General features: G+C 42.4%; 2 protein-coding genes across 13 annotated transcripts in view; one reads left to right on the top strand and one right to left on the bottom strand.

Annotated features, from left to right (window-relative positions):
* The window catches only part of GRIA4 (glutamate ionotropic receptor AMPA type subunit 4), a 230,750-nt gene extending 215,658 nt beyond the window's left edge, over positions 1–15,092 (bottom strand). For 4 of the 12 annotated variants that reach the window (XR_008330113.1, XM_053385723.1, XM_053385722.1 and 1 more), the window contains exons 1-2: positions 14,515–15,092; positions 13,092–13,250 (exon numbers count right to left, since the gene is read on the bottom strand). Coding sequence is in view for 10 of the 12 variants with exons in the window: in XM_053385723.1 (XP_053241698.1) it covers positions 13,092–13,250; positions 14,515–14,602 (247 nt within the window). In the remaining 2 variants the exon portion in view is untranslated. The remainder of the gene's footprint in view (positions 1–13,091; positions 13,251–14,514) is intronic. The other 8 variants (XM_053385719.1, XM_053385718.1, XM_053385726.1 and 5 more) reach the window with 4 other exon arrangements.
* An 8,915-nt stretch (positions 15,093–24,007) lies between these two features.
* LOC128412342 (disintegrin and metalloproteinase domain-containing protein 20-like) lies at positions 24,008–26,684 on the top strand. Its single transcript, XM_053385250.1, has one exon. It carries the CDS (start codon positions 24,169–24,171, stop codon positions 26,335–26,337), a length of 2,169 nt encoding a protein of 722 aa, XP_053241225.1. The 5' UTR covers positions 24,008–24,168; the 3' UTR covers positions 26,338–26,684.
* Positions 26,685–27,368: the final 684 nt, after the last annotated feature.

The following is a 27,368-nucleotide window of genomic DNA, read 5'->3' as shown; positions in this document are numbered from 1 at the left end:
GGTTTTTGGAAGCCAAGTGTCCAGCAGGGCTTCCTGCAGGCAATCAGAAGCCACACTTTGGTTTCCAAACGTTTTGGAAATCGAATGGACTTCCGGAACTGATTCTGTTCAACTTCCAAGGTATGACTGTATTCCCGTTCTCCCTGATTGCTGCTCTAGCCACTGCTCATGTGCACAAACAAGAGTAACATCCAGTAGCATCAGAATTCATTCATTCTTCTCTGCCTCGACACTACGACGAACAAATGTATGACCCAAGGTGATTTTTCCATTCCCATTTCAGAGCATATCGGAAACACAAAATTATGGCCTACTGTCACCTACAGCAAACAAGGCAGACCAGCCTATTGAGGAGATTTGTGGTAGCATTCAAAAATTAATTCCTTTCATTCATCCATTCATTAACTTTGTATACCACCCTACATCAGAAGAAGAAGAGTTTGGATTTGATATCCCGCTTTATCACTACCCTAAGGAGTCTCAAAGCGGCTAACAATCTCTTTTCCCTTCCTCCCCCACAACAAACACTCTGTGAGGTGAGTGAGGCTGAGAGACCTCAAATAAGTGTGACTAGCCCAAGGTCACCCAGCAGCTGCATGTGGAGGAGCAGGGAAGCGAACCCAGCTCACCAGATTATGAGTCCACCGCTCTTAACTACTACACCACACTGGATCACAAGGCGGTTCACAACATAAAAATACAAAACAAGGGCACAAAATGCATAACAAAACAAGAAACAAGCCAATAGCCCACCCCACTGACATTTTAAAAGCCGTAGATTGTTTGATCAGCCAAAGGCCTAGTTTATAGAGCCTCCCTGAGGAGAGCATTCCACAAATGGGGAGCCACAACAGAAAAGTCCTGTTCTTGTGTTGCCGCCCTCCAGACCTCTCATGGAGGAGGCACACAAAGAAGGGCCTCAGGGGGTGATCTCAGGGTCCATTCATGTGGGAAGAAGCACTCCTTGAGGTATTGTGGTTCTGAACCATTTAAGGTTTTATAGGACAAAATCAGCACTTTGAATTGGACAGCCAGTGCAGTTGGGCCAGGATTGGTGTTTTATGCTCAAACATCTTGACCCAGTGAGTACTCTCACCATCCAATTCTGCACCAGCTGAAGTTTCTGAACCATCTTCAGAGGCAGCCCCATGTATATTGCAGTAATTAACCTAGAGGTTACCTGAACAAAGACAACAGAAATTAGGCTATCCCTGTCCAGATAGGGTGTAGCTGGACCAACAGCTGAAGCTGGTGGAATCCACTCTGTGTCACCGAAGCCACTAGAGCCTCAAGTGACCACGGTGGATCCAGGAGTACCTCCCAAACTACCAACCCACTCCTTCAGTGGGAGTGTAACCCCATCAAGCTTCAGCTTGCAACAAGTGAGTGATTCGTTTACATGAGCAGGCAATGCCACCAGAACAGAAAAAGAAGGTGTATATAACAGGCCATAGATAACTCCACATTCTGATGATATTCTATGTTTATCTTGCAAGTTAAATAGGTGAAAATATCATATTTAATATACATAGAATCCATGATACGTAATGCTATTCTTTTGCATTACATACATTACATACATTTGCATACATGTATGCATTTTTTCCCCTACATGGCAGGAATATGTCTTCGGTTCTCATATGCTTCTATAATTTATTCTATTCCTTCTTTCACATAGCTATTTTGTTGTGCGGTTTTTCTGGAATGTAGTTTGCAAAGTAGCTTGTTTCCTCATTCCCAGTGGAATTTTGCAATTGTGTTGCTTGAAAAGCTGTCATCCACTTTGCACAGCAAACTGCTTTGAACTTTATGATAATTTCCAATAACAGTTTGTGATATGGCATGCAGTGGTTTCTTGTCTTAAGAAACAAATCAAAACACCCATGGATTTATGCAAACTCCTAAGTGTGCTTAAAGTAACTCTCAAGTTAGGGATACAAAAATATTTGCAATTTTCATGGAGCCAAACTAAAATTGCATATGAGTATTCCAAACAAGCAACAAGATTCAAGACGTATTGTTAGGTGCACACCCACCCACACCCTGATCAGCAACTAAAAGCCCAGCATGATGTGGACCCCGACAACACAAATGATTTTTAAAAGCTGGTTGGTGCTCTGAACAGAGCAATTGCAAAAAAAAATATATATCTGTGAAAATTGTTCTGAACAAATCATTCCAATCCAGGAATAATTTGAATGGGTTTGCATATGCTTGTGCTATATGATGGCATTTATGTTTATGTATACAGCACTATTACTAGCTTGCTACTGAGTTGTTCCACAGCTTAGTGATAGAGCATACGTTTTGCATATATAACACTCCTGGCTAATTTCCAGATAAATCCAGTCAAACTGATTTCAGGCAGCAAGAACTGGAAAACAAGAACTCTGGCTAAAACCTGGAAGGGTTGTTGCTTGTCAGAGCACACTGCAGTAGTCTAGATGGTCTGATTCAGTATAAGGCAGCTTTGAATATACTGTGATTATTTTCACCACTTTGGTCTTACTTTTTTCTTTATCCTAACAAGCAGAAGGCCTGCAAAGCAAATAAATGGAGAGGCCTTAGTGGCTGTCAGTAGAAAGATCCTTTCTAGACAGCAACTGATCAGCATTCAGGTGTTTCAGCAGAAAATAGAAGTGCACAATTTCCCTCCATCTGTCAGACGTCAGAAGAGGAACATAGAATCTCATGGATACTACCAACTCTCTTTTACACTTTAGAGGTCAAAGAGTACAGTGCCCAGTATATACGAATGTAAATGAACTGAGGAAGCAAGCAATCGATACTATTAATCTCAATCTGAGATGTTAAGTGAAAGGAAACAAACAGTAATTTCTTAATATCTTTCTTCAGTGCTCTGAAAACTGAATGGAAGCTTTCTGAATGGTATAGCTAGACTGGTGACTGGGAGTGGCCGCCAGGACCACATAACACCGGTCCTGAGAGATCTGCATTGGCTCCCAGTACATTTCCGAGCACAATTCAAAGTGTTGGTGCTAACCTTTAAAGCCCTAAACGGCCTCAGTCCTGTATACCTGAAGGAGCGTCTCCACCCCCATCGTTCAGCCCGGACACTGAGTTCCAGCACCGAGGGCCTTCTGGTGGTTGCCTCATTGCGAGAAGTGAGGTTACAGGGAACCAGGCAGAGGGCCTTCAGATGTGAAGGAAATAAGCAGCTATCTTCTTTTTAAAAGACATCTGAAGGCAGCCCTGTTTAGGGAAGATTTTAATATTTAATGCTGTATTGTTTATAACACTTGATTGGGAGCCACCCAGAGTGGCTGGGGAAACTCAGCCAGATGGGTGGGGTATAAATAAATAAATTAATTATTATTATTATTATTATTATTATTATTATTATTATTATTATTATTGACAGTGGGCCCTGGCAGATTCTGCTACTGTTGTGGCTAAATCTCCACTTTCTACCACATCAGTAATCCCCAGCCATGTTTCTAGCACATTAATATCCCTGCAGTGATTACTTTTAGAAAGATAGAAACAGAGCTCCAAAAACTTTTCATCAAAATTATTTGGGGCACCAGAGGCAGTTTTGTAATTCTTAAATCCAAGGAAGACATCACCCTGAGAAAGAAGACTCAGCATCCACCTCTGTTTTGGAACCCAGCAAGTCAGATATCTCCAACACAGCACAGCAAACCAGCAATCCATAGCCCCTGATTCTCTCCATCAGTGGAAGGTTTAAGGCAGCTACCGGGAGGCATCATGATGCAACAATTTAAGGTGAAGCCCTGTACCTTTAAGAAACTTCCAGCTCGCAGTTGAGAGGTAGGACTTGGAGAATAAATCAGTTGTCTCCTGGTACTTTAAGGGCTCAGTTTAGCTCAGGCTTCTTCCAGAATGTCTCTGCTCCCTGAGATCTATTAAGCACTGCAGACCTTTTCTCTAACTCTCTGGTACCTCTCCTGACACCTGCTGCTTCCAAATCATCATCCAAACCCTTGGCAAGCATCTCCACAGTCTGCAGGAGACTAGTACAGGAAAGGGGAGTCTTTGGCACTTGGATTCACAATGCAGTTACACTGAGATTGCTTCATGGCAATATTGTGCATGAAGGGAATCACAGAGAGAGGATAAAGGAGCTGGTTCACAAATAGGATTCAGACCGTAAAACACTGGCTTCCCTTTATCAAATATCAAAGTATTTCACTTTGGCCCAGTTTACGCATTACTCTAAACCATGGTCTTGTGTTACTGAAATAAGCATGCATGAGCCTTGGGCTCAACATTCCACTCCTGCTCCAATTGCAAAGAGATAGAAGTATTTCCCCTTTGTGATATATGAATGGGGTTTATTCAAACTACTGTTAGCTAACCAGAATCAAACCTTCCTAGCACTGAAACAGAATTTAGCTTACATCAAACTAGGAATGTAGCATAACACACTCCTTTGGCTGGGTGATGTGTGCCAAAACTTGAAGTCTGCTGTCACTCACCCTATGCCATGAGCCACTGCAAATCCTGACTCCCTAGTGAGTTGGGGGAACCTAAGAATTTTTAGAAGAAGAAGAAGAAGAAGAGTTTGGATTTGATATCCCGCTTTATCACTACCCGAAGGAGTCTCAAAGCGGCTAACATTCTCCTTTCCCTTCCTCCCCCACAACAAACACTCTGTGAGGTGAGTGGGGCTGAGAGACTTCAAAGAAGTGTGACTAGCCCAAGGTCACCCAGCAACTGCATGTGGAGGAGCGGGGACGCGAACCTGGTTCACCAGATTACGAGTCTACCGCTCTTAACCACTACACCACACTGGCATATTTCAAACAGCATATTTCAAACTCCCCACTTCCGTACCCCAGTGCTTCAAAAGCATCTCTTTTTTTGTGACCAACACCCAGCAGTTGGCAACCCTGCCAACTATTAAAAGGGAAATGTTGGAATCCACAGCATATTGACCCAGATATAGCCATATTAAAATAAATGAAATTTATTCCAGAGTCAGTAGGTTGTTTAATTCATCCAAAGTTTCCACTTAAATAGCCATTGCTACTGCTATTTATATTTATATTGATTGTTATTTTTGGGGTGATGGCTGTTATTATTTAGCTTACCACTGTATTTAATCTGTGTAGGCAAAAATATGCCACAAGAGACTAACGTTCCTGAGATGGCACAAATTAGCCAAAAGAACTCTAAGCACGATGCGCCCAGGGTTAAATATTATTGTAGCGCCCCCATGAACACTTCTCTCAGTGAGGCAAGTAGGCGTAATATGCTGAGAGTTACTCTGGCACAAGGACCTCTGGAATGAAAGGGCTGTACTGAGTTAGAAGGAAAAGATGGCTGGAAACACTTTAACTGAGGCCTGTGCAGGTTTCTGGATATTTTAACTGCAAAATACTTCATAATACTTCTTTTTCCTTTTGCTAACTTATTTTATTCATTCATTTATTTAGTTTCTATACTGCCCTTCATTCAAGGATCACAAGGCAGTTTACAGTATGAAAACACAAAAACACAAAAACAATACCACACCCTGAGTTGAAAAGGTCATATAGATTGTTTCATTCGCCAAAGGCCTGGAAGAAGAGGGATGTTTTTGTATGGTGGCTAAAGATAAGCAACAAAGGCACCAGGTGAGCCTCCCTGAGGAGAGCGTTTCACAAATGGGGAACCACCACGGAAAAGACCCATTCTCGTGTCGCCACACTCCAAGCCTCTCATGGAGGAGGCACACAAAGAAGGTCCTCAGATGATGATTTCAGGGTCTGGGTTGGTTCATCTGAGGAGAGGCGCTCCTGGAGGTATTGCAGTCATGAGTCATTTAAGGCTTTATAGTTCAAAATCAGCACTTTGAATTGGGCCCAGAAAACTAATTGGCAGCCAGTGCCAGGCGGTCCAGGATTGGCATTATATTGTAAGCCAGCTTCAACCACAGAATAAGCATGGACAAGTCAGAAGATCTCCCAACAGGGTTGCTTTACTTTTGACATGCCTTACGTACCAGAGAGTAAGAAATGAACAGCTCCATCTGCTGATGGCAAAGCAATTGTCAGATAGTGGTTAGCTCTGCACTTCAGCAACTGTTCAATAAACTCCAGTGCACTATGAATGTACCTATGATATTTACACTACACTATTTTATTTTTATACCAGTCTAAATGTGAAAATTTTCCCCTGTTAAAGTCCTGTGAAGTATAATTTGATGGAGGAGCTGGGGAATCCATGCCACAGATCACTAACTGCCCATCACAGAATTATTGTCCCCAGGATTTATTTAGAAGGAGGAATACCTGTTGAGCCATTTTTAGTTTGCAGTATAGATATGCCCACAGAGGCTGTAAAATGATGGCAACAGACAAGATTTAACTGGCGTAGTACATAAAGCCAATATAATGTCCTTTCGCACAAGTACTGGAAGTCTCACCCAGAGTATGTTGTAGGTGTGTTAAAATGTGACTACATATACTTTAAACCAGAATCCAGTTACCACTTTCCTTCCCTAAACCAAAACAGAATTAGTTTACATCAAACCAGGGATGTAGCATAACACACTCCATTAATTTGGCTATCTCCTCTAATCAGCAGGGTGCAACAAAACATTTTGTTACCAATGACTAGGCAGTGCAACACAAGTGGGAAGCAATCAAGGAAACAAACAAGTTTGAATAAAGAAAGAAGCATTAAAATATATATATTAATCTCCGATGATCTGATCACCCATTTCCCTACATTTGCTACTGCTCCTTTATTTGGCTTTAGAAAGAATATGTGGTGTTTTTTTAAAAGGTTATTTACACCCAGGAGGATGTCAGCAACAATAATCTCACCTCTCTAGAGTTCAACCTCATCTTGTAATTTAACATCACAGTAATTTATTATATAGCTCCATACAAATTTGCTGCCCCAAGAAAGAACAAGAAACAGAAACTGCTAGTGGAACAATGCAAACTGAAACACTATTTTGCATGCAGGTGTTGGCTATCACCCATGAAGCTAAGAACATCAAGGGAAAATGTTGGGATGGAAGGAATCTTATTTAACAGTTCAGTCTCCAACAGTAAACCATTTCTGGATCCTATAGGTCAGGGGTGGGAGAACCTGTCTCCCTCCAGATGTTGACAGGACTTCAACTCCCATCAGCCCCATCTAGAATTGTCCAATGGTTAGGGAAGATGGAACATGTAATTCAGCAACATCTAGAAGGCTACAGATACCCCATCCCTTGCTTTAGGTGAAATCTATAGGGATGTAAGGCATAATAAAAAATAAATTAAGGAAAATCTCCACAACAAAGGACACTGTATACTGAAAAGAGGCACCAGACGGTTTTCTGAAGACCTCTGTTGGAAGATGATGAAAAATGAGACAGCATTACAAACAGATGAATGAATTGTAAACCTTGTCTCCATCTGTTCAAATTTGATATATTTTTCTAACCAATGCAGTTTTACTATTTGAACTACAGAGATGAAAAACACAGAAAATGATTTAAGCTTCACATGCCCCGACATACAACCTCTACAGCTATAAGTTCTGGTTTTTGAGAAGTCCTCCACACACTCATCTATTTCAATGTGCACATGCACACCAACACACACACACTAGTCTATAAAAGGGGCAAATATTTCCATCACGGAAACGATGCTGAATGTTCAATAATTGGGAAGGACATAGTACCACCTGTAAGCATCTGAGGATCATATGCAGCCTCAGAATTTTCAATTATTTTAACTGTGGTAGCTCCAGAATAAGAAGACTTGAGTACTGCAAACTCTCATATTTTACATCCAGTAGATTAATATAAATTAATTTTTTTTTAAAAGCACCTGACACAGTTTGCAAGCTTGCTTGTTCATTGCCTGTTTTAAAACAGAATAGTATCATCGAGATGACCCGTTCCTCCAGAAGATAGTTAAGCTGAAACAAATTGATAAGCGCTATGAGACCTGCAGGTATAGGGCGGCATACTACTAAATAATAATAATAATAATAATAATAATAATAATAATAATAATGGTGTTGGTTCACACACTATAATGCAATGAATACACACCTCCCACACTTTGTTTAGTGTCCTTTCTTCCTGAGAAGTGTACTTCTACGTTAATGTTTCTAAAAGTTTCTTCAGTCACATTCATACATTACCTTTATCACATCCATGTTATCTCAGCCTTTTCTAGCCCTCCTAATGTTTAGGACCATCAACGCCAGCCAGCATAGCCAATGGTCAGGAATGATGGGGGAAATAGTAAAAAACATCTGGAGGGCACCAGGTTGGAAAGTCTCTTTTACCTAAAAAACACTCTGGTGCACAGAGTGATCTCTAACACTTGTACCAGCATATCAGCCAACAACACCAAGATACTATCCCTACAAAGCCAGCAAAACACCACACTATATGATACAATACTGAACTGTGTCAATTCCCTACAACACATGTAATTGCTGGTGCAGCAGGTGTAGGATCAGAAATCAACAGTTCAGATGCAGTCCTACTCAGTCAGAGAATCTTGATTTGGCTATAGAGAATGCCAAATCTTTCAGTTTTGGAGATTACCATGGTTAGTATTACATTTGCACTAGCAATAGCACCAAAACAAAGTTTGAAACTACGACCAGAAGCAGTTGTGGATGGGTGCTATCACTGGTGATAACTTCAGTGAAGATTAAATGCCAATTATCTCCCAATTATCTCCCAAATGACAATTATCTCCCAAACTGAAAAGGGAGGGATGCCCAAGCAAGAGGAGTAGGGTGATCTCTTACACCTAATCCAAAAAGTGGAAACACATCGCCAAAAAAGAAGACATAGATCTGCATCAAATTTGTATTTGTTGATTTATATGTATGAAAGAAATATTGGAAATAATTACTATAATATAAATAAAAATACAATGCACTTAACTATAGTGAAGAGAACTATGGTCAAGTGATCTGCACGCATCCACATTCTGCTGCCCAGGTGCTAACTAATGATGGATAGCTGTTGATCCTCTCTCTGTTTTTAGGGCTATTGCTGACTAAGTGTACTCAAAGTAGATCCATTTAAATCAATTGACCTAAGTATGTCATTCCCATTGTTTTCAAGTGGGACACCAGGCTGCACTAAAGAGGAGGTGTGAGAAGGGAAGTCCCCAACATTTTCCTGATCATCAAATCATGGTTTGGTGATTGCCAACATTACATCTGAATGGGGCAACAGCAATAGACTGGTTCCATCTGGTTTGGTTCAACTGGGTTATGCACTGGGTGACAAACTATTTATTTGTTCTGGGACAATGAAGCTGGAAATTTAACTCATTGATTTTGAAGGACAGTGACTGATTTCACAAACAATCAACATCTGCCTAATTCATGTACATGGACCAATATGAACCAGGCAAGGACTAGGACTGTCAGGCTGCAAGGGAAGTATTTTAAGGAGAAAAAATGTTGACAGCACAATTCTAGATTTATCCTTTCTAATTTTGCATTGTCCTCTGCGGGGGAACTGCAGGATTGCTTCTCACCAGCAGTTTTGTAACAGAATATCTGGGACTGTTGCAAAAGAAATGGTTACATCTGGAGGTCAACATGCTTTTTTGTCACACTTGTCCAGATTAATTAATTTTCTAGAATAGGAAGTCTTCAGATGATTACTTATAAAAAATATGTATGCAGAAGTGTGTTAATGCATTGTAAAGTTCATTACATTTTTTTAAATAAAAAAAACTATTTCTAACATGAAGTGGAACAAATATACTCCTATACAGGCCATTAAAAACCAAATGTCATTTGGAGCTTTAAAAGTGCAATTGCAAATATATATTTCTGCATATATTATGCCAATCACTATGGAACCCTGTTGTAATGATACAGATTTAAGTTTTATAACACTCTAGCAATTAAAGTTATTCACAATCCATATTTAGCAATAAACTGTAGCCCAATTTCATTTAACACACTTTTCTCTCGCCTGCAAGAAAATATGCACTACGAAAGCAATATATGGGGGGGGGGGGAGGTTCAGCGCATAAACAGGAGGAAATGAGAACTAAACTACCATAAATCATGTCTGTTTTATTGAACCACAACAGAATCTATATGCTAAAATAACCTGTGTTTCTTAAGGTTTGGGGCCTGTACAAAGCCAGAACAAATAGAACATATCTTTGGCTTTGTACAAAGCAAAACATAGGAGAATAGATTTAAGTCTGTAAGTGTTTGTATTCAAATATCAAGGTGCCAGAAAAGCAGCCAGCTCATCATGGCAGTCTACCAAAGAGAGAGAGAGAGAGAGAAAATCCAGTTGATTCCACATGCATCTACTGTAACATCCCTGATTATGCTAGTTCATCTTTAAGACACAGCTCTTTCAGGCTCCTTGTTCGTTGTTCCTAACCCACAAAATGGTCCAAGCACTGCAGCTTCAAAAAGTAACCTCTGCAGTGAAATGAAAAACGGAAAAAAAGCGAACTGATCACGTCTTAGATCTTTATGCTTGACCTCACATGAATATTCATTTCTGTCCAGTAGCTGAGAGGCATTTGTACCGTATCATTTTGGGACACACACACACACACACACTTGTGTTCTAAACTGAATTGCTCTGAATTTTGCCATCGTTTCCCCCACAAAAGCCACTCCGAAATAATCAGATTTTGTCAGGCTTGCCACAGTATTAGTTACTGCATTCCCCCCTCCCCATAAATATCTTTAATTAGGTTAGAACAACTCACACATCTGTGCTTTGGAAGCTTCTGTCAACCCAGCAAATGCAATCACATGGAAACCAATGTCCTCCAGCTATCAGACAATTGATTTTTTTTCAGGATTCTGCTCATGTGTAGCTTAAGGGACATGTGATATGTTCATTCATTTGTCAGTCAGTTTGCCCATGTTTCATTAGCAGAGAGCAGTTTTTCTCCAAACACTGAAATAATTCTGACTGCTCCCTTCCAAAAATACAAAACCCAACAACTTCAAAACACACATACAAAAGAAAGAAAAGCAACTGCCCGTAAAGGGTCCATCCAGATAAATGAAGTTTCATCCATGTGAATGGGCAGAGTACATGCTGAAATTATCCATCAAAACAAATGAGACTTGACTCCAAGTGCACCATGCCCAGAGTATATAACTTTAGGATGCAGACACAACTGGAAGTATGGCTTGAGCATGGTCTGTCAGAGTACTTTAAATTATGCACATAATTTCCCTTAAGATTCCACTGTGTGAGATATAATTTGTCACCAATCGATTACTAAAATTGTTTAGAACTGCAACACTGTTTTAAAAGATGGCAGGGGGGAAAGAACCCAGGAGAAAAGATAGCATCACTTAAGAGCTTTGCCTGCATCACAGAAAATTAAAACTAGTTAATCGTTGAATCCAGAGAACTATAATTGCTGCTTCCAAAATCATTCTGCTATTCGTGTGTATGTGATTCCATATGTATCAGAATTGCCCCCAAAATCTCTTGATTAGCCGTGTGCTTATACAAAATACTTGATATCCTATGCAAAGATGCTTCGCAGTACTGTATAGCATAATCTCTAAAACAATGTCGGAGGGCAAGATGCAAACTTAGGTTCTCAATCCATTTGAATATAAGTACCCCAAAGCTGTAAACATGAAGTGTTAACTCGAGTTGGGAAACCCATGCCCAGTGCCTGCAAAAACCTCGAGGAGACTGCAACACTTGTCAATGAAGCATACTTTGGCAGGAATCTTTCCTCCAGTACTATCAATACATAACATAAGAATTCCCACTTATGTAGCATAAATCATTCTGCATAAGACGTCTTGGGAGGAGGAGAGCATACTGTGTGGATTTTGAAGCTTTCCTTGTTAAACAAGGTGCCAAGGTCATGAAAAACTTAAAAGAATCGCTCCAATTCCACTTGACGGCTGCCCCGCAGGTTGTCTTTTGGAACAAGCTTATGAGATGTATCCTGATGTTTAGATGTGAAATATCATATTAGATATTAATGCGAGAAAGTTCAGCTGTTTTTTTTTTGTACGTATATACTCTAAGGGTATGCACTAAGAAAATCCTCTGCAATACATTTCTACCTCTGAAAGAAATAGTGTTTGGAACTGCTTGTTTAAGGACAAAGCAAACAAACCAACGATGCAATAAAAGGAGGGGGAGAAGGCATGTGGGAGAACTGGAAGTTGAAATGATGCACGTACATTTTTCAAGATTCATAACTGAATTTAAAAGAAAGAGGTTTTTCACTGTGACACAGATAGCTCTGATTTTGCAGAGCTACCAAATCCACTGAAGCTGAATTGATGGAAACAAGAGGCATGATTTGCGTGCCTTCCTGCTCTCAGTTTCACATATGTCCTGCTCAGTGTTTTAGCAGGCTGGGATGCTGAAAATGGGGGTCTTCAGATATAGCCTTTAAAACAACAACAACAATCTATCATATCTGGGGGGAAAGCATCCTTTTAAAGAATATGTGGCAAATGCACTAGCGCGTATACACAGGGGCACAGTTCCAGTTGGGGTGGTGTGTGCAATCAAGTAGATCAGATACTAACTTGACTTGGCACCAATGTATGGATGCACGGAGACATATCCACAGGATGTATGCATTACGAGATGATAAGCGACATTTACAACCCAGAATATAGGAGCAGGGCAGCCTCAAGTGACATCACCAGATCAACTGCAGTGTCAAGCCACTCCAATATATTACCCTGCACACCACTGCTTTCACAGCCGCCTTTCTGCTCTAGCCATTAGAAAGCACTTGTGATCACAAATATTAGGGGTTATTTCCAAACACAGACAAGGCATGCCATATCCTGTTGGCAGAGAGGAGAGATTGTGGAGGCTGCTAAATTGATCAAGACACACACACACACACACACACACACTTACAACTACAAAATGCATCACCATAGAAACCAGAAAGCAAGAAACTACAGTAATAATGCTAAAGTAAATGCCATATCCAGTTAGTCAGTACAAGGAAGCCTAAGGGATTTCACCAAGGATAGAAACTAACTAGGGTTTCAATGCATTCAGGGAACGGGGACTTTGAAACTGAAGAGGAATGTAATTATGCTTTCTCTTCTTAATTTCACTGTCATCTGACGGCAACTTTACATAAATGACTTTTTTTTTTACTTACAGGCATTTGTTACAGCGAAGCTGTTTGCTGTTTCAATGTTGTCTACATGAGGAACCAAATTAAAAGGTGCTTCAGATGCGTTGGGGCTGGTGTTGTGAAGAAAAATTGCTAATCGAAAAGCAGTATATTCCTGATCTGTGTTTCGGATGAAGAGGCCACCTACCAATAAATAAATGATACCAAACAATAAAAAGTGTCACAGTTAATTGTTTCTGTGTCAGGCAGCAGCTATAGTGAAAACAGCTCTACATTATTATTAAACAGCATCTTTAGGTCCTCCTTGTAAAAAATACATGTTTATGCACACTGAGATATGAGGTTTACGAGACTTTTAGGACCCCAGCTCCTGTTTTTCCCATAGTGGGGCTCCCGAGCTGCACTGGTCCTGCTTTTTCATGCCTTAAATAGCCATATCTCTTGTGATGAGAGCGACCTTTGAAACCATTTAGCATCCATCTCTGTTAACGTTGAACACATTGCTAAATTGGCCCTCCCTGGTATTCAGCGGCAGGCAGATTAAAGAGTGGATCTTCTATCGAGACATCTGTTGGGGGGTATACAGGCACGTTCCCTTTCTATGTGCCTGTGCAGATGTGCATTTACCTTGGGACACCAGGGAGAATAATCTATAGGGAAGTGGAGCACCACGAACTTTGTCCCTCTGCAGCCTATGGGCCGGCAGCCTTATTAGCAACACCTTTTGGAGTGCATGAGAAATGATGCAGTGATGGAGCTGCAACTGGAAGGGATTCAAGAGCTGCGTCCCATCCAAAGATGGGGGGAAGCAGAAAGGGAAGGCAACCTGGACCAGGCAAAGAAGAGGCACAGACCCAAGCTGGTGCTAGGCAGGGGGAGGCCAGGGGGTTGGGAATATCGACATTAGCGGGAGGGGGGGGCTGGAAATGCTCTAAGTTTCCAAGTAGTGCCCGGAAAGGCTCTGAAGCAAGAAGAGCTATCCCTCCTCCCGCTCCGTGGCAAATAGGTTACTGCAACGTGCAGGCTGTGCTAGACGAGGTTCCACAGAGCATCCTGAATTGGGGATGCAGGCAGCTCAAGGGTGAGCCTTGCGGGGGGGGGTGGCTCAGAGAGCATCTTCCCAAGTTTGCCAACACACTATACACAACACGCACGCATTCACACATGCATGACTCTCCCTACCCCGGAGGCATAAGCATCACCATCTCTCCCCCCCCCTTCCACGCCGCCCTGCTCCCCATCACGCAAACACGAGGGTATATGGAGGGGCTCTCCATCCCCGCGCCCCCCAATTCCTGCGGCCCGCATTTGACCTCCCACCCTCTTCCTTTCTCCCCTCCCCTCCCCACTCTTTCTGTCCCCTCTTCGCCCCCTCCACCCCGTCCCGTCCTCCCCCTCCCCGTCCGCCGCCACCCTCCTCTTCCTCCCAGTCCAATGCAGCGCTTACCTATTTGCACGCTGCTAGGAAAAGCGCCCATTGCGAGTCCCCAAAAGCCAGAAAACAACAAGACAAGCTGTCTGCAAATAATCCTCATCTTCTTCTTTCTCTTTTGCCTCCCCGGGTCTCCTCCTCACGCTCTCTCCCTAGATGTTGTTCAGAGAGGCATTGAGGACACGCTGGTGGTGGGGGAGGGAAGGGGGGGCAGGACACAAAATTGAGAAAAGGGGGGAGGGAGGGGAAAAATTAAAAATGGGGTAGGGAAGAAAAGAGAAGAGGGTGGGTGGTTTTATCCCCCTCCCCTCCCTTCTCTTTTTCTCCCCCCTTCTTCTTTCGTCCCTTTCGTCTCTGGATAAAGCTCTCTCTCTCTTCCCTCCCGCCTTCCTTCTTCCCCTCAGCAAGCCATCCTGCTGAGGCGGATTTTTCCCGCAGTCTCCATAGCCCTGGCAGAGGTTTCTGTCCGGCTGCAAATGTTTCACATGCAAAAGATGGTGGAGAGTTTGGTGGTGCTGGGGAGAGAGGAGTCTAGTGGCTGCGCTCAGAAATGAAGACATGCGCTATTCCTCCCGCCTTCCTGCTCCGACCGCCGCTACCCTCCCTCCCTCCTTCCTTCCCGCCCTGGCGCCCCTCAGCAGATACACAAACACACACACACTCGCGCACACAACGGGGATGGCGGCGGCGGAGCGCGCGCTTTTCAGCGCCTTTGGGCGCCGAGGGTTACTTAAGGCGCGCCACACAGATGATGGGTTCGGAAGAGAGACGGCCCTGCCGCAAATTCATGAGGGAGTGACGGCCCCTCATGGCGCGCTCGTGTGCACGCGCCCTCAGTGCGGGGAAGGCGTTCTCTAGTCCACACGGGCAAAAGGCAGATGGACGGTTTCCCCCTCAGTACACACGTGTGGACAGGCCCCATGGGTCTCCTCCCTCTTCGCGCTTCCTTTACTAATCCATTATTTATTTGAAGGGATAGTGGTACAGTCAGGGCAGCACTTTTGAGGAAGAACTCCCTCAGAGAGGGATAAAACCAGTGCCATATTTTTATTTTTGTTCGAAAAAGAGGTGCCAGAGCTCACCATGAATGCGTCCTTTGTACTCTTAGAATGACAATGGCACCCATTTGAGAGGTGCCAGAGATGAGCTCCGGTGAGCTCCAGCTGAAAAAAAGCCTTGGATAAAACCATTAAATCCAGAGTTTATAATTGCCTAAGTGCATCGCTGTGAATGGACTCAGCTGAAGAACAAGTGGCTTGAGTAGGGCTGTGGCCCAGGCACACACGCAAACCATCCCTTCAGGATCCAGGTCCAACTGCCACATTTTAAGAAAGGCATTGACAAGCTAGAGCAGTCTCCTCCCAAGCCTGGGTCTCCAAATGTTGTTGGACCACAACTCTCATTGTTGCTGATGGTGGTGGGTTGATGTTCAGATGAAGTCAACAAAAATGATGCCATGAAGAGCAGCTGAAAGAGCAGGGTGCATTTAATATGGAAAAGAGAAGACTGATTTATTTTATCATTTTAAAATATTTTTGGACCACCTTTCTGGAAAATGCCTATGCAAGGTGTCTTACAATAATTTGAAGAAAAGAACTCAACAGTGTGAAAGCTAAACCCACCAGACACCTGCCCTTCCAAAGATAAGAGACAATAAACCAAAAAGCCAATAAGTGGTGATATGATGTGAGTCTTCCTCGGATACCTGAAGACAGAGCAGACTTGTTCTCTGTTGCTCCAGAGGGTAGACCAATTTAATGTGTGGAATTTGCACGGAAGCAGACTTTGGCTAAACATTAGGAGAAACTTCCTAATACTGCAAGCTGCTTAACAGTGGAACAGGCTTCCTCAGGAGGCAATGGGCCTCTTGATTCCTAGCAGTATTTCAGGAGCCATATGCTAGGAGTTCTGCAGATTCCTGCTTTGAGCTGTGAGTTGGACAGCTCCTTCCAACTCTAAAAAGTCTATGATTCAAACATCAAAGCCCTGATCTGTTGTTCAGTATCTGTGGATGCTGTACACATATGGGGTGTGAATAGGTGTGTGCAGGAAACGTTCTGCCCCTGACAAGCATGCATGGTTAATTTGATTGTCTGCACAGGGCTGTTCAGATTCTCTGTTCAGGAGTGCAAATGAACCAGCTTTCACCACCAACACCATGAATGTTCAGTACCTGAATGACTGGACAGGACTAAAATAGTAAGCTAGGCTAGAGGGATGATCTGGTATAGGGGAGCATGGAATGAACTATGAGCAAGAAAGTCCCTGGTTCAGATTTCATCTAGGCTAGGAATTCATTTGTTAAGCACTATCACAAAACCTCTTCCTTGTCATAAGGAAAGCCCTACTGGATCAAAAGCTCTTCTGGTCCAGCTTTCTGTTCTCACAGTGGCCAGCCATACATCTAAGGAAATCCCACGAGTAGGAAATGAGCACAGCATCATTCTCCCGCTTGGGATCACCAGAAACAGGTACGTTGTTTCTCATAGCCATTAATGGGCTTATCTTCCATAATTTTGCCTATTCCGTTTTTTAAAACCATCCAAGTCGGTGGCCATCATTAGGTCTTGAGGTGATTCTACAGTTTATGCACCATGTGAAGAAATAGTTCCTTTTGCCTGTCCTGTATCTTTCGGCATTGAATGATCCCTGATTCTAGAATTAACGAGAGAAAGAGAAATTCCTCACCTCTCCATCCACTTTTCCGCATCATGTGTAATTTCACACACCTCTTTCATTCCCCCACTTACACACCTTTTCCCCAAACTAAAAAGCTGCAAATATGGTGACCCTATCATTGAAGTTGGCATTGCTCCAGCCCCTTGAACATTTGAGTTGTCCTTTCCAGCCTCTTTTTAGCAGGTATGGAAACCAGGGAGCAGGCGCACTGGGTATAGGGGGCTGAGTGGGCTTCAGTTCCCCCAATATTTTTGGGCAGGGGGCAGTACCCACCCAAAATTGAGGGGGCTGCTACACCCCGCCGCTGAGTGCATTCCACATGCCCCCGGCCCAGCCTCTGCCCAGCAGCCCAGGAGCTGGGCGGCAGCTGGGACAAGCGAGATCTTTGCTTTGCTCATCCTAGCTTCTGTCTGGCGGCTCAGGAGCCCAGGAGCTGGGTGGTGTTGTGACAGCACCCTATCAATGTCGGCGCCCCTACCACATGGTACCTTCATTATATATCTTTAGGCGCGAGGCAAAAAACATTTCTTTTCAACCAGGCTTTTTGGCTTATTAATATTCCACGGCTTTTAAAATGTGTTTGTGGGAGGGGGGTTCTCCTTTTGTTGTTTTTGTTTTAACTTTTTATTTGTACTTTTGTATTTTTATCTTGTGAACCTCCCTGAGATCTTGTGATGAAGGGTGGTCTATAAATCTAATAAATAAGAGGATTTCCAAGAGCGATCGCCCCTCACAGATTTGCATTACTGATTTATTTATTTAAAACAATTATTTATTTTGCTAAGCCCACCCATCATCATTAAAAATTCCCGCGGCACTTGGCAGGGTGCATGCATAAAAGTACAACATCATGCAATGCAATAAAACTTTATCATAAGATAATGAGAGCAATAAAACGCTAAGTCCAATCACAATTCTTATATACACCAATGTTGCAGACAGGATGCCTGATATGTAAGCCTATCCAATTACATAGCCGTAAATGAGCAGAGAAGCCCTGAGCAAATCTCTTGAGTTTGCAGCTGGTGCCAGAATGCACAGCATGGTGGTGCCAACCAGGTGTGGAGCCTTCCGTTTCGCCGCCTAAGGCGAGATCTCGCCAGAAACAAGCATCCCTTCTGCAATGGTGGTGGTGTGTCCATGGGGGTATCACCTCTTGGGCTTCCTTTGACCAAGGTGGCTTCCTCACCCAATGGGAACAATTGTGGAATATGGATATAAAATTTACAGCATGTTATGGTCTAAGAGAAATTTATATGAAAATGATAGATCGACAGGTATCTAACACTGAATAAATTGGCAAAAAATGTATAAATGAAATAAGTGCTGGAAATGTAAAGAGAAAGAAGGTTCTTTTCATCATATGTGGTGGTCTTTTAATAAGGTTAAAGCTTACCAGGCACAAAGGTGCAAGCAACACATCTCAAAATATGACTCTCCACATTAAAGCCCTATTGCGCTAAACACTGTTATTGCAGCACAAAACAGAAAACTCAGTCTCCAAAATGCTGGTTTTAATCCAAGAATCCAGCAATCTATCAGAATGCAAGACAAAATAGTCCAAGTCCAGTGGTCCAAGACATTTCCCCTGACTGCCCCCCCCCAGCACATGTTATTACTGTGGGAGTTTGGATTGCAGTAAAAAGTCATCAAATATTTAGGACTCTGGTTAGTCTCTAATCAAGTAGAAAACACGGTCAAATTAAAACTGGGAAGTAAATAGAGGGGAAATCTGTTGGGTCTTAGAAAGATGGACAGTTCTCCGATTAAGTCTATGGGTCAGAGTTAACGTCCTTAAAACGAACATTACAAACATTACATTATGCTTGGTGTACATGATTAGATGCCTATCTATCATCTATCTATCTATCTATCTATCATCTATCATCTATCATCTATCATCTATCATCTATCATCTATCATCTATCTATCTATCTATCTATCTATCATCTATATCTATCATCTATCTATCTGTCATCTATCTATCTATCTATCATCTATCTATCTATCTATCATCTATCATCTATCTATCTATCTATCATCTATCTATCTATCTATCTATCTATCTATCTATCTATCTATCATCTATCATCTATCTATCATCTATCTATCATCTATCATCTATCATCTATCTATCTATCTATCATCTATCATCTATCTATCATCTATCTATCATCTATCTATCTATCATCTATCAATCTATCTATCTATATCTATCATCTATCTATCTATATCTATCTATCTATCTATCTATCTATCATCTATCTATCATCTATCTCTATCTATCTATCATCTATCATCTATCTATCTGTCTATCTATCTATCTATCATCTATCTATCATCTATCTATCTATCTATCTATCTATCATCTATCATCTATCATCTATCTATCTATCTATCTATCTATCTATCTATCTATCTATCATCTATCATCTATCTATCATCTATCTATCATCTATCATCTATCTATCTATCTATCTATATCTATCTATCATCTATCTATCTATCATCTATCTATCATCTATCTATCATCTATCTATCAATCATCTATCAATCTATCTATCTATCTATATCTATCATCTATCTATCTATATCTATCTATCTATCTATCTATCTATCTATCTATCATCTATCTCTATCTATCTATCATCTATCATCTATCTATCTATCTATCTGTCTATCTATCTATCTATCTATCTATCTATCATCTATCTATCATCTATCTATCTATCTATCTATCTATCTATCTATCATCTATCATCTATCATCTATCTATCTATCTATCATCTATCATCTCCTGCCAACTGGATGCAGTTTTCCTTTAAAATTGCTCTTGAACTGCACTCCATAAAATACAAATGGCATTGGGAGATGGAAGATTCCAACCCAAAAAAATTTAAAAAATTCATTTTCATAATGTTTTTCTTATATCACCATCTCAACACTGGTGTGTGGACTGAAGGCCACAATTTTATTTTATTTTTGAGTGAAGATTGAAAAGATTTGGTTTACCCTACCAAAGAAAACTACGCTCAAAGCATGTCATTGCATTCCAGGAGAAAGCACCCATGAGTCATGCCGCTACAATAGCCCCACATTCAACTGCAGTATCCTTGCAGCACTTTGAATCATAGAATCTAGTCCAACTCCCTGCAATGCAGGAATCTCAGCTAAAGCATCCATGACAGATGGTCATGGATGGCCTAGCATTTACTGTGGCATAAACATTCATCAAATGCATGATGTGGTTGCTGCAATAGTTCCATGATCTGGTTGTCCTGTGTGGTGTCTGTTTTTAACTGACTGGTTAGTTGGTTGGTTGAATTTCCTCCCACTCTTCCTTGGAGGCAGAGACCTCCATAAACCACCATACACACTTATGGTGCTATACACAGATGAATAGATAAAGCAGACTTCTCTTTAGAAATGCTTTGTAATTATGCCCATGATCCATTTTTGATGTGTCCTTAAGAGAAAGGAATTGCATGACTGCTAGGAAGCCACTGATAACATCCTCCTGTACTTTCCTTATCCTCTCCAGAGCGGAATATACTTCCCCCACCCACTGAGCCCACAACACTCCACACAGATGTCAGCATCACACACAGCTGTGCTGCCACCTGCCCAGCATGAAGGGTGTGTAGCACCATGAATGAGGCAGTGGTGGCATCTTGTCTCCCGACAAGCTGGAAACTTCAGTGGAATGGAGCGACAGCAGAAAAGTTACCACATTTAATAGGTCTGACAACACCCATCACTATATTTCATGAAATAATCCATTTATCAACTTTTTGTCAACTGGAGCTCACATGGAAACTGATGAGCCTTGCGAAATAGTTTCAGCATGAAGCCTCCCTAAAACAAACAAACATATATGAAACTCTCAATTAAGGCAAGTTACCGAAGACAATTTGCAAAAGGGCACAATACTGCACTCAGATATCTGTGAGTATCCCCTGCTGTTTTAAGTGGGATTTCACACTTTGTGTGGCTGTCAAATTATTGTAGCCTTGTATTATTAAGGAAGTTTGAGTTCCTTAACCATTCTCCAAATAACACCAGAGGTTTAGGATTCATGTTGGTCCTTCAGGACAAAGAGCTAGTGAACAGAAACCTCTGTTAAACCAACTCTATTGGATGAACAGAAGACAACAAAACTTCCAGGATGTCTGTATTTTATTGTGAAGGGTCATGATGAGGTCGCATTTTTGTAGTGTGATCCTACATGTAAAACTTCTTAGCAGCTTTCACTGCCATCTCCTAGGCCATGGGTAGGCAAACTAAGGCCCGCGGGCCGGATCCAGCCCAATTGCCTTCTAAATCCGGCCCATGGACGGTCTGGGAATCAGCGTGTTTTTACATGCGTAGAATATGCCCTTTTATTTAAAATGCATCTCTGGGTTATTTGTGGGGCATAGGAATTTGTTCATTTCTTCCAAAAAAGATATAGTCCAGCCCCCCACAAGATCTGAGGGACAGTGGACCAGCCCCCTGCTGAAAAAGTTTGCTGACCCCTGTCCTAGGCTTTCCTAAGCATCCTATAAGATGTTCTTGAGGCTCCGTTGCATGCACGCTGCCATACCAGCTCTAGCCGTCTGAGGTCCTCTTTCATTTTCCAGAGCTCCTCGGTAAACCAGGGGGCCCAGTTTCGGCGGGGTCGCAGAGGGCGCTTAGATGCAATCTCATTGATGGCCGCTAAGAGCCGGTTATTCCAGTTCTTGACAAGCTCATCTAGTGAGCTGCCGGGGGGGAGCAGGGTCCCGCAAGGCCTGACAAAATCCATCAGGATCCATCAGCCTCCATAGGCGAGCCCCAAATAGGTTCGCCACCCAAGCGGGTGGGCGGGGCGGGGGGGAGTCAATCCTGGCTTTCAGAGCGTAGTGATCAGACGATGGCACTTCCACAAGGGGGGCACAGCTATACCTATAGATGATCACATCTATACCTGCCCCAAAGATCAGATCCAGAGTGTGGCCTGCTTGATGTATGGGACCCAAAACAAACTGGGAGAGCCCTAATGTCACCATGGAAGACACTACGTCCAGAGCCCGAGAGGAAGGGATGGCATCGGCATGGACTCTGAAGTCCCCCAGAACCGATAGGTTAGGGAACTACAAGGCCCAGCCTGCCACCACCTCCAGCAGGCCTGACAGGGTGGCTGCGGGTGTGCTAGGTGGTTGGTACACAAGCCAGACAGCCAAACTCTCCTTGGTGCCCCACACCAGGCCAACACATTCAGTGCCAGAGATCGATGGTGCTGGCTGAGCCCTGAAAGAGCAATCCTCCCCGATTAATGCTACCCCTCCCCTCTGACCCACAGTCCGTGACTGGTGGAGGACAGAGAAACCCGGGGGTGCCATCTCAATCAAGGTGATTACTTTGCCTTCCCGCACCCAGGTCTTCGTCACACAAGCCAGGTCAACCCCCTGTGAGATAAAAAAGTCTCGCATGGTGGTGGTTTTATTGCCTATAGACCTGGCATTGCACAACACCAGTGACGGAGATGAGTAATCCCTGCTCACCCTACCCTCTTCCCTCAGGATGGGGTGTAGATTGGAAGGGGTTCAAGCATCTCCGCATCTCAAAACCTATAACATCTACCCCCACCGCCAGACCTCCCTAGCTCTTCAAAGGTGGTGATCCCAAACCCTGTACTGGCCTTCCCCATAAAGGAATGATATCCCCTCATATAACATATGCATATAACTGTATAGCTTATAGTTCAAATAAGTAAGCAGGGCTCTGCATTCTGGTATCTTTGAGGCTCAAAATTATCCAACATTATTTTCAGCCCATCTAAAATAACTACAGGCCTTCCATCACTATCAAAATTCCATCCCATCTGTTCCACCTTAATCCTAAAATTATTCCTTTCTCCTTGCTGATTCCTTATGAATTTTAAATACAGCACATTACCCAGGGTTCTCCTTCAGGTCTAGTCTTTTATATCTTTCATGATCTTTTTCTTGTTTTTGTGTGTTTGCTACATTGTTGGCCAACCACCATTAACTGCCGCACATCACAAAGGCTTGTTCTGCTGATTATAGCCTTGATCTACCAATTGAGGTTCTTTAAAGGGCAATGTTTTCTTTCGGTTCATTCTCCTGAATCATATAAGATAGGGAAACGGCCACAGGAAGTCTAACGTGCCTTCCAGATGATGAAGGTAGCAGGCAAAGCTAAAAGTTAGAATTGGTACCACTTTGTCCAGATTGGGTTCCATGATGTTCAGGCCCTGCCCTTCCACTCTAAATATATGCAGAACACCTCATCACCAGTATTAGGTGTGGGATGGCCACATGTACATCGCTAAAAATGAGAAAATGCATCACCAAAAAGGGAAATGCAAGGTGGCAAAGATTGGCATAAAATTGGCATTTGTTCATTTATAGGTAAATGTAGAAATAATGGCCATAATTTATATAGAAAGGCAGTTTGTCATAGTGGGAAAGACTGTGCTAGTTGTTGATGGACAATTTCAACATCCTCTTGCTCCCCTTTCACTTGGTTCTTTATGTTTAAGCCAGTTTCTATATTTTGCATACATTTCAATGCTGATTGAATTGTCACAGAAAATACTTTTCATATTCCATACATGACAACTGAGGATCATAACCCATCCACTGTATGAAGTGGCCTCATGTCCACTGACTGATGCCGAAATAAAACTTGTCAGTCCATAGGGTGCTATAAGACTCTTTTTTTGCTCTTCTTCCTGCAACCCCCTCAGGCAGAAACTTCTTAGGAACCTTCTCTTGCTTGCTCTTCCTCTACCATTCTGTTCCATCTTTGATCCTCCAAGCTCCACCCCCATTCCACAGATGGAGCACACTGGCAGTTGCTAGGCAACATATCTTCCTCCTCTTCTAATTCACACATAGCCTCCTTCCCATCTATCTACTAACCTGGTAACAACTGTTTGGGACTTCCTTCTCAAGGATAAGATGCCAGAGGTGGTGCTTCAAGAGATTCTTTCATCTTTCTGGGAAAATGAATGGCAGCCTGGCATGGCTGCTCATTATGTTCTTGAGGAATCTCCTGAGTGAGACTGGTGGCCAGACACCACCTCAGGGCTTTAGGTATGCCTCTTATGAGGTGACCATCCCAAGGAAACTGAGCTTCAGGTATGGACTACAGGAAACCCGGTATGTCAGCTACCTGCTGCAGATTGAGGGGAAGGGCCAGGTGGTGCATCTCCAGCAGAAGAAGGGCATTGTTCCTAAAGACTTCCCCATCTTTACGTACAATAAGGAAGGGGACCTCCAGGTTGACTATCATTACATCAGGGATGAATGTTTCTACAGTGGTTTCATACAAGACAAGCCTCTCTCTTCAGTCACTCTCAGCACTTGCTCAGAGGGACTCAGGGGCCTGTTACAACTTAACAATGAGACATATCAAATTGAACCTGTCCAGCCATCTGCTACCTTTCAGCATGTGGTGTATCGACTGGAAACAGTGGAGGGTGCCATGTACATGAGGTGTGGGTTGACGGAGGAGGAGCAAAGGCATCAAGAGGCCGTGATCCAAGACAGAAAGCAAGTGGCTGTCAGAAGTCCTCCAGCAGAACTCTGGTGGCCACACAAGAGACATGCAGAAGTGGCATTTGTGGTGGAGCATGAACGATACGTTAAGTTTAATAAAAATGAAACTGATATAGCTATGAAACTTCTCGAGACCATCCATATGGTAAATTCATTTTTTGAGCCATTTTTGGTTGAAGTGTCTGTAGCAGGACTGGAGATATGGACGGAAAAGAACCTCATAGATATTGGTAAAACTTTAGGAAGGACACTTAAAGCTTTTACTGTATGGAGACATGACATTCTACTTAACCATCTAAAGAATGATGCTGCTCACTTAATTGTATACAGGTCGTACGGAAGGAATCTTGGACGAGCATATGTAGCACAAATTTGTGATAACAGGGCTACTGGTGTTGAAGTATCAAGAAATTTCAATTTGTTTGATTTTTCTGTACTTTTTGCCCATGAATTTGGACATAATCTTGGTATGAGCCATGATGAACCAGACTGTACATGTGATCGACGTGCCTGCATTATGTCTGCTTTGTACTCACGGACTGATAAGTTTAGCAACTGCAGTTACCATAAATATTTCAATCTAAAGGACTCAACTTGCTTGTTGATTCCACCAGACCCTGATCAAATGTATAAACTCAAATACTGTGGGAACAAAGTAGTGGAAAAAGGAGAGCAATGCGACTGTGGTTCAGCTGTGCAGTGTCAATCAGATCGATGTTGCAGGCCAGATTGCACATTGCATCCATTTGCCAATTGTTCTTCTGGACTGTGTTGTGCCAGGTGCAAGTACCGTCCCGCTGGATCCATTTGCAGAAAGAGTATTAGCATCTGTGACCTGCCTGAGTTTTGCACTGGGACTTCAGACCAGTGTCCAGAAGATGTTTACATACAAGATGGTGCCCCTTGCGGTGATGGAGTCTATTGCTATCACGGTCATTGTACTACTCCCAATGGGCAGTGTGAAAAGATATTTGGTAAGAAAACCGTACGAGCTTCAGAGGATTGTTTCAGAGGACTGAATGCTCGAGGTGATCGCTTTGGCAATTGTGGCCTTGAACATGGTATTTTTAAGAAATGCAATGCTGAAAATATTCTATGTGGCCGAATGCAGTGTAGTAATATCCATAGTGTACCTACCTTGGAGGAACACCAAACCATCATTCAAACCACCATTGGCAAAAGTAACTGCTGGGCTACCGACTACCACAGTGGAATGGAGGTAGCTGATCTTGGAGCAGTAGAAGACGGTACACCTTGTGGCACTGGCATGATGTGTATGAATAGGGAATGCAAGAACGTGTCCCTCTTGCAGTATGATTGTAATGCCACAAAGTGCCATAATAGGGGAATATGCAACAACCACAAACACTGCCATTGTTCTTATGGTTGGGCCCCTCCTGACTGTCTAAAGGAAGGACATGGGGGCAGCATTGACAGTGGGCCAATTTCAAAAAACTGGAATGGTGTCAGTGTAGGTAGTATTGTAGGAAGTGTGTTGGTCCTTTCCACAGTGACTGCTGCTGTTGGCATGGGTGTGTATTACAGGTTTGTGCTACGTAACAAGGTTAGAAGAATGAGTTTAAGAATCTCTCCCTCAGAATCAACAGAGGAATGAAAACCACACTAGATCACAGAAGCGACCAATGCAGAAAGTTTCAAAACGGTATGATGGGTATAATGAGCACTATTACATAACATATATTTGACTCTGTAAGCATTGGTTCAGTTCATCTGAAAGGGAAATATTCACATATGAAAATATTTGCCTATACTTTCACTTTCTGTTGAGAGTCTCTTTGTTGTTCAGGACAGAAGTCCTATCCTATGTTGAGTGGGAGAAATCTGTCCAGTGGAATGGAATATTATCATACCATGCTAAAGAAATGCATGGAAGCAGTGCTGGTATTTTGGGTATCTTGGATTCTCTCCTAAAGTAACCTTGGGTGTACAGGGACAGAATCATAACCTGGTATTATTGTGAAGTGAATTCACATCTGTCTAGAAAGCCATTGCAAAAATTGTACTGATAATTATGTCGACACAAATGTTAATGTTGAAATGAGACAGTTTATTAAAAATATTACAAAACCACCAAAACATAATATTTCAAAAAGCTATAATGGAAATAATGGCAAATGTTATGTAAAATATTTGAGGGTGCAATCTTTTCATTAAAGTTTTATGTTTGTTTAGCACCTTGTTTATAAAATTTGCCACACAGGATAATCTTTAATTTATCCACAAGGAGAAAATAGTTTCATATATTTAGAGCATCTCTCTGTGCTTTAACACAGAATCATGTCCTTTTAGCCATTGGAAGGTAGTCAGTGATTGGAAACCTGTCTTTAAAAAGGAATGCTACATGGTTAGAAGATCTTATTTTTAGAGAGGCCAAAGCACTTTTGGATAAAACTAGCAGGTAAGGGTGCTCTCTGATAATGGTACATCCCCTTTCTGAAATGTTTCACATGCCCCTGAGAGTTTTAACTTCCCTTACCTAGTTAAGGACAGGAAGAGTCATAGTTCAGTGGCTGAGCCCCCTTTTTTTATGCAGAAGGTCCAGGATGAATGCATTTTTGTGACTCCATTCAAAAGGTTCTCAGGTAGCAGAATGGCTAGGAGAGCCACTGAGATGCCAGAGAGCCT

Source organism: Podarcis raffonei, chromosome 4 (genome assembly GCF_027172205.1).
Source record: "Podarcis raffonei isolate rPodRaf1 chromosome 4, rPodRaf1.pri, whole genome shotgun sequence".
NCBI classification, from domain to species: Eukaryota; Metazoa; Chordata; class Lepidosauria; order Squamata; family Lacertidae; genus Podarcis; species Podarcis raffonei.
This window is presented reverse-complemented; position numbering and strand designations above follow the sequence as displayed.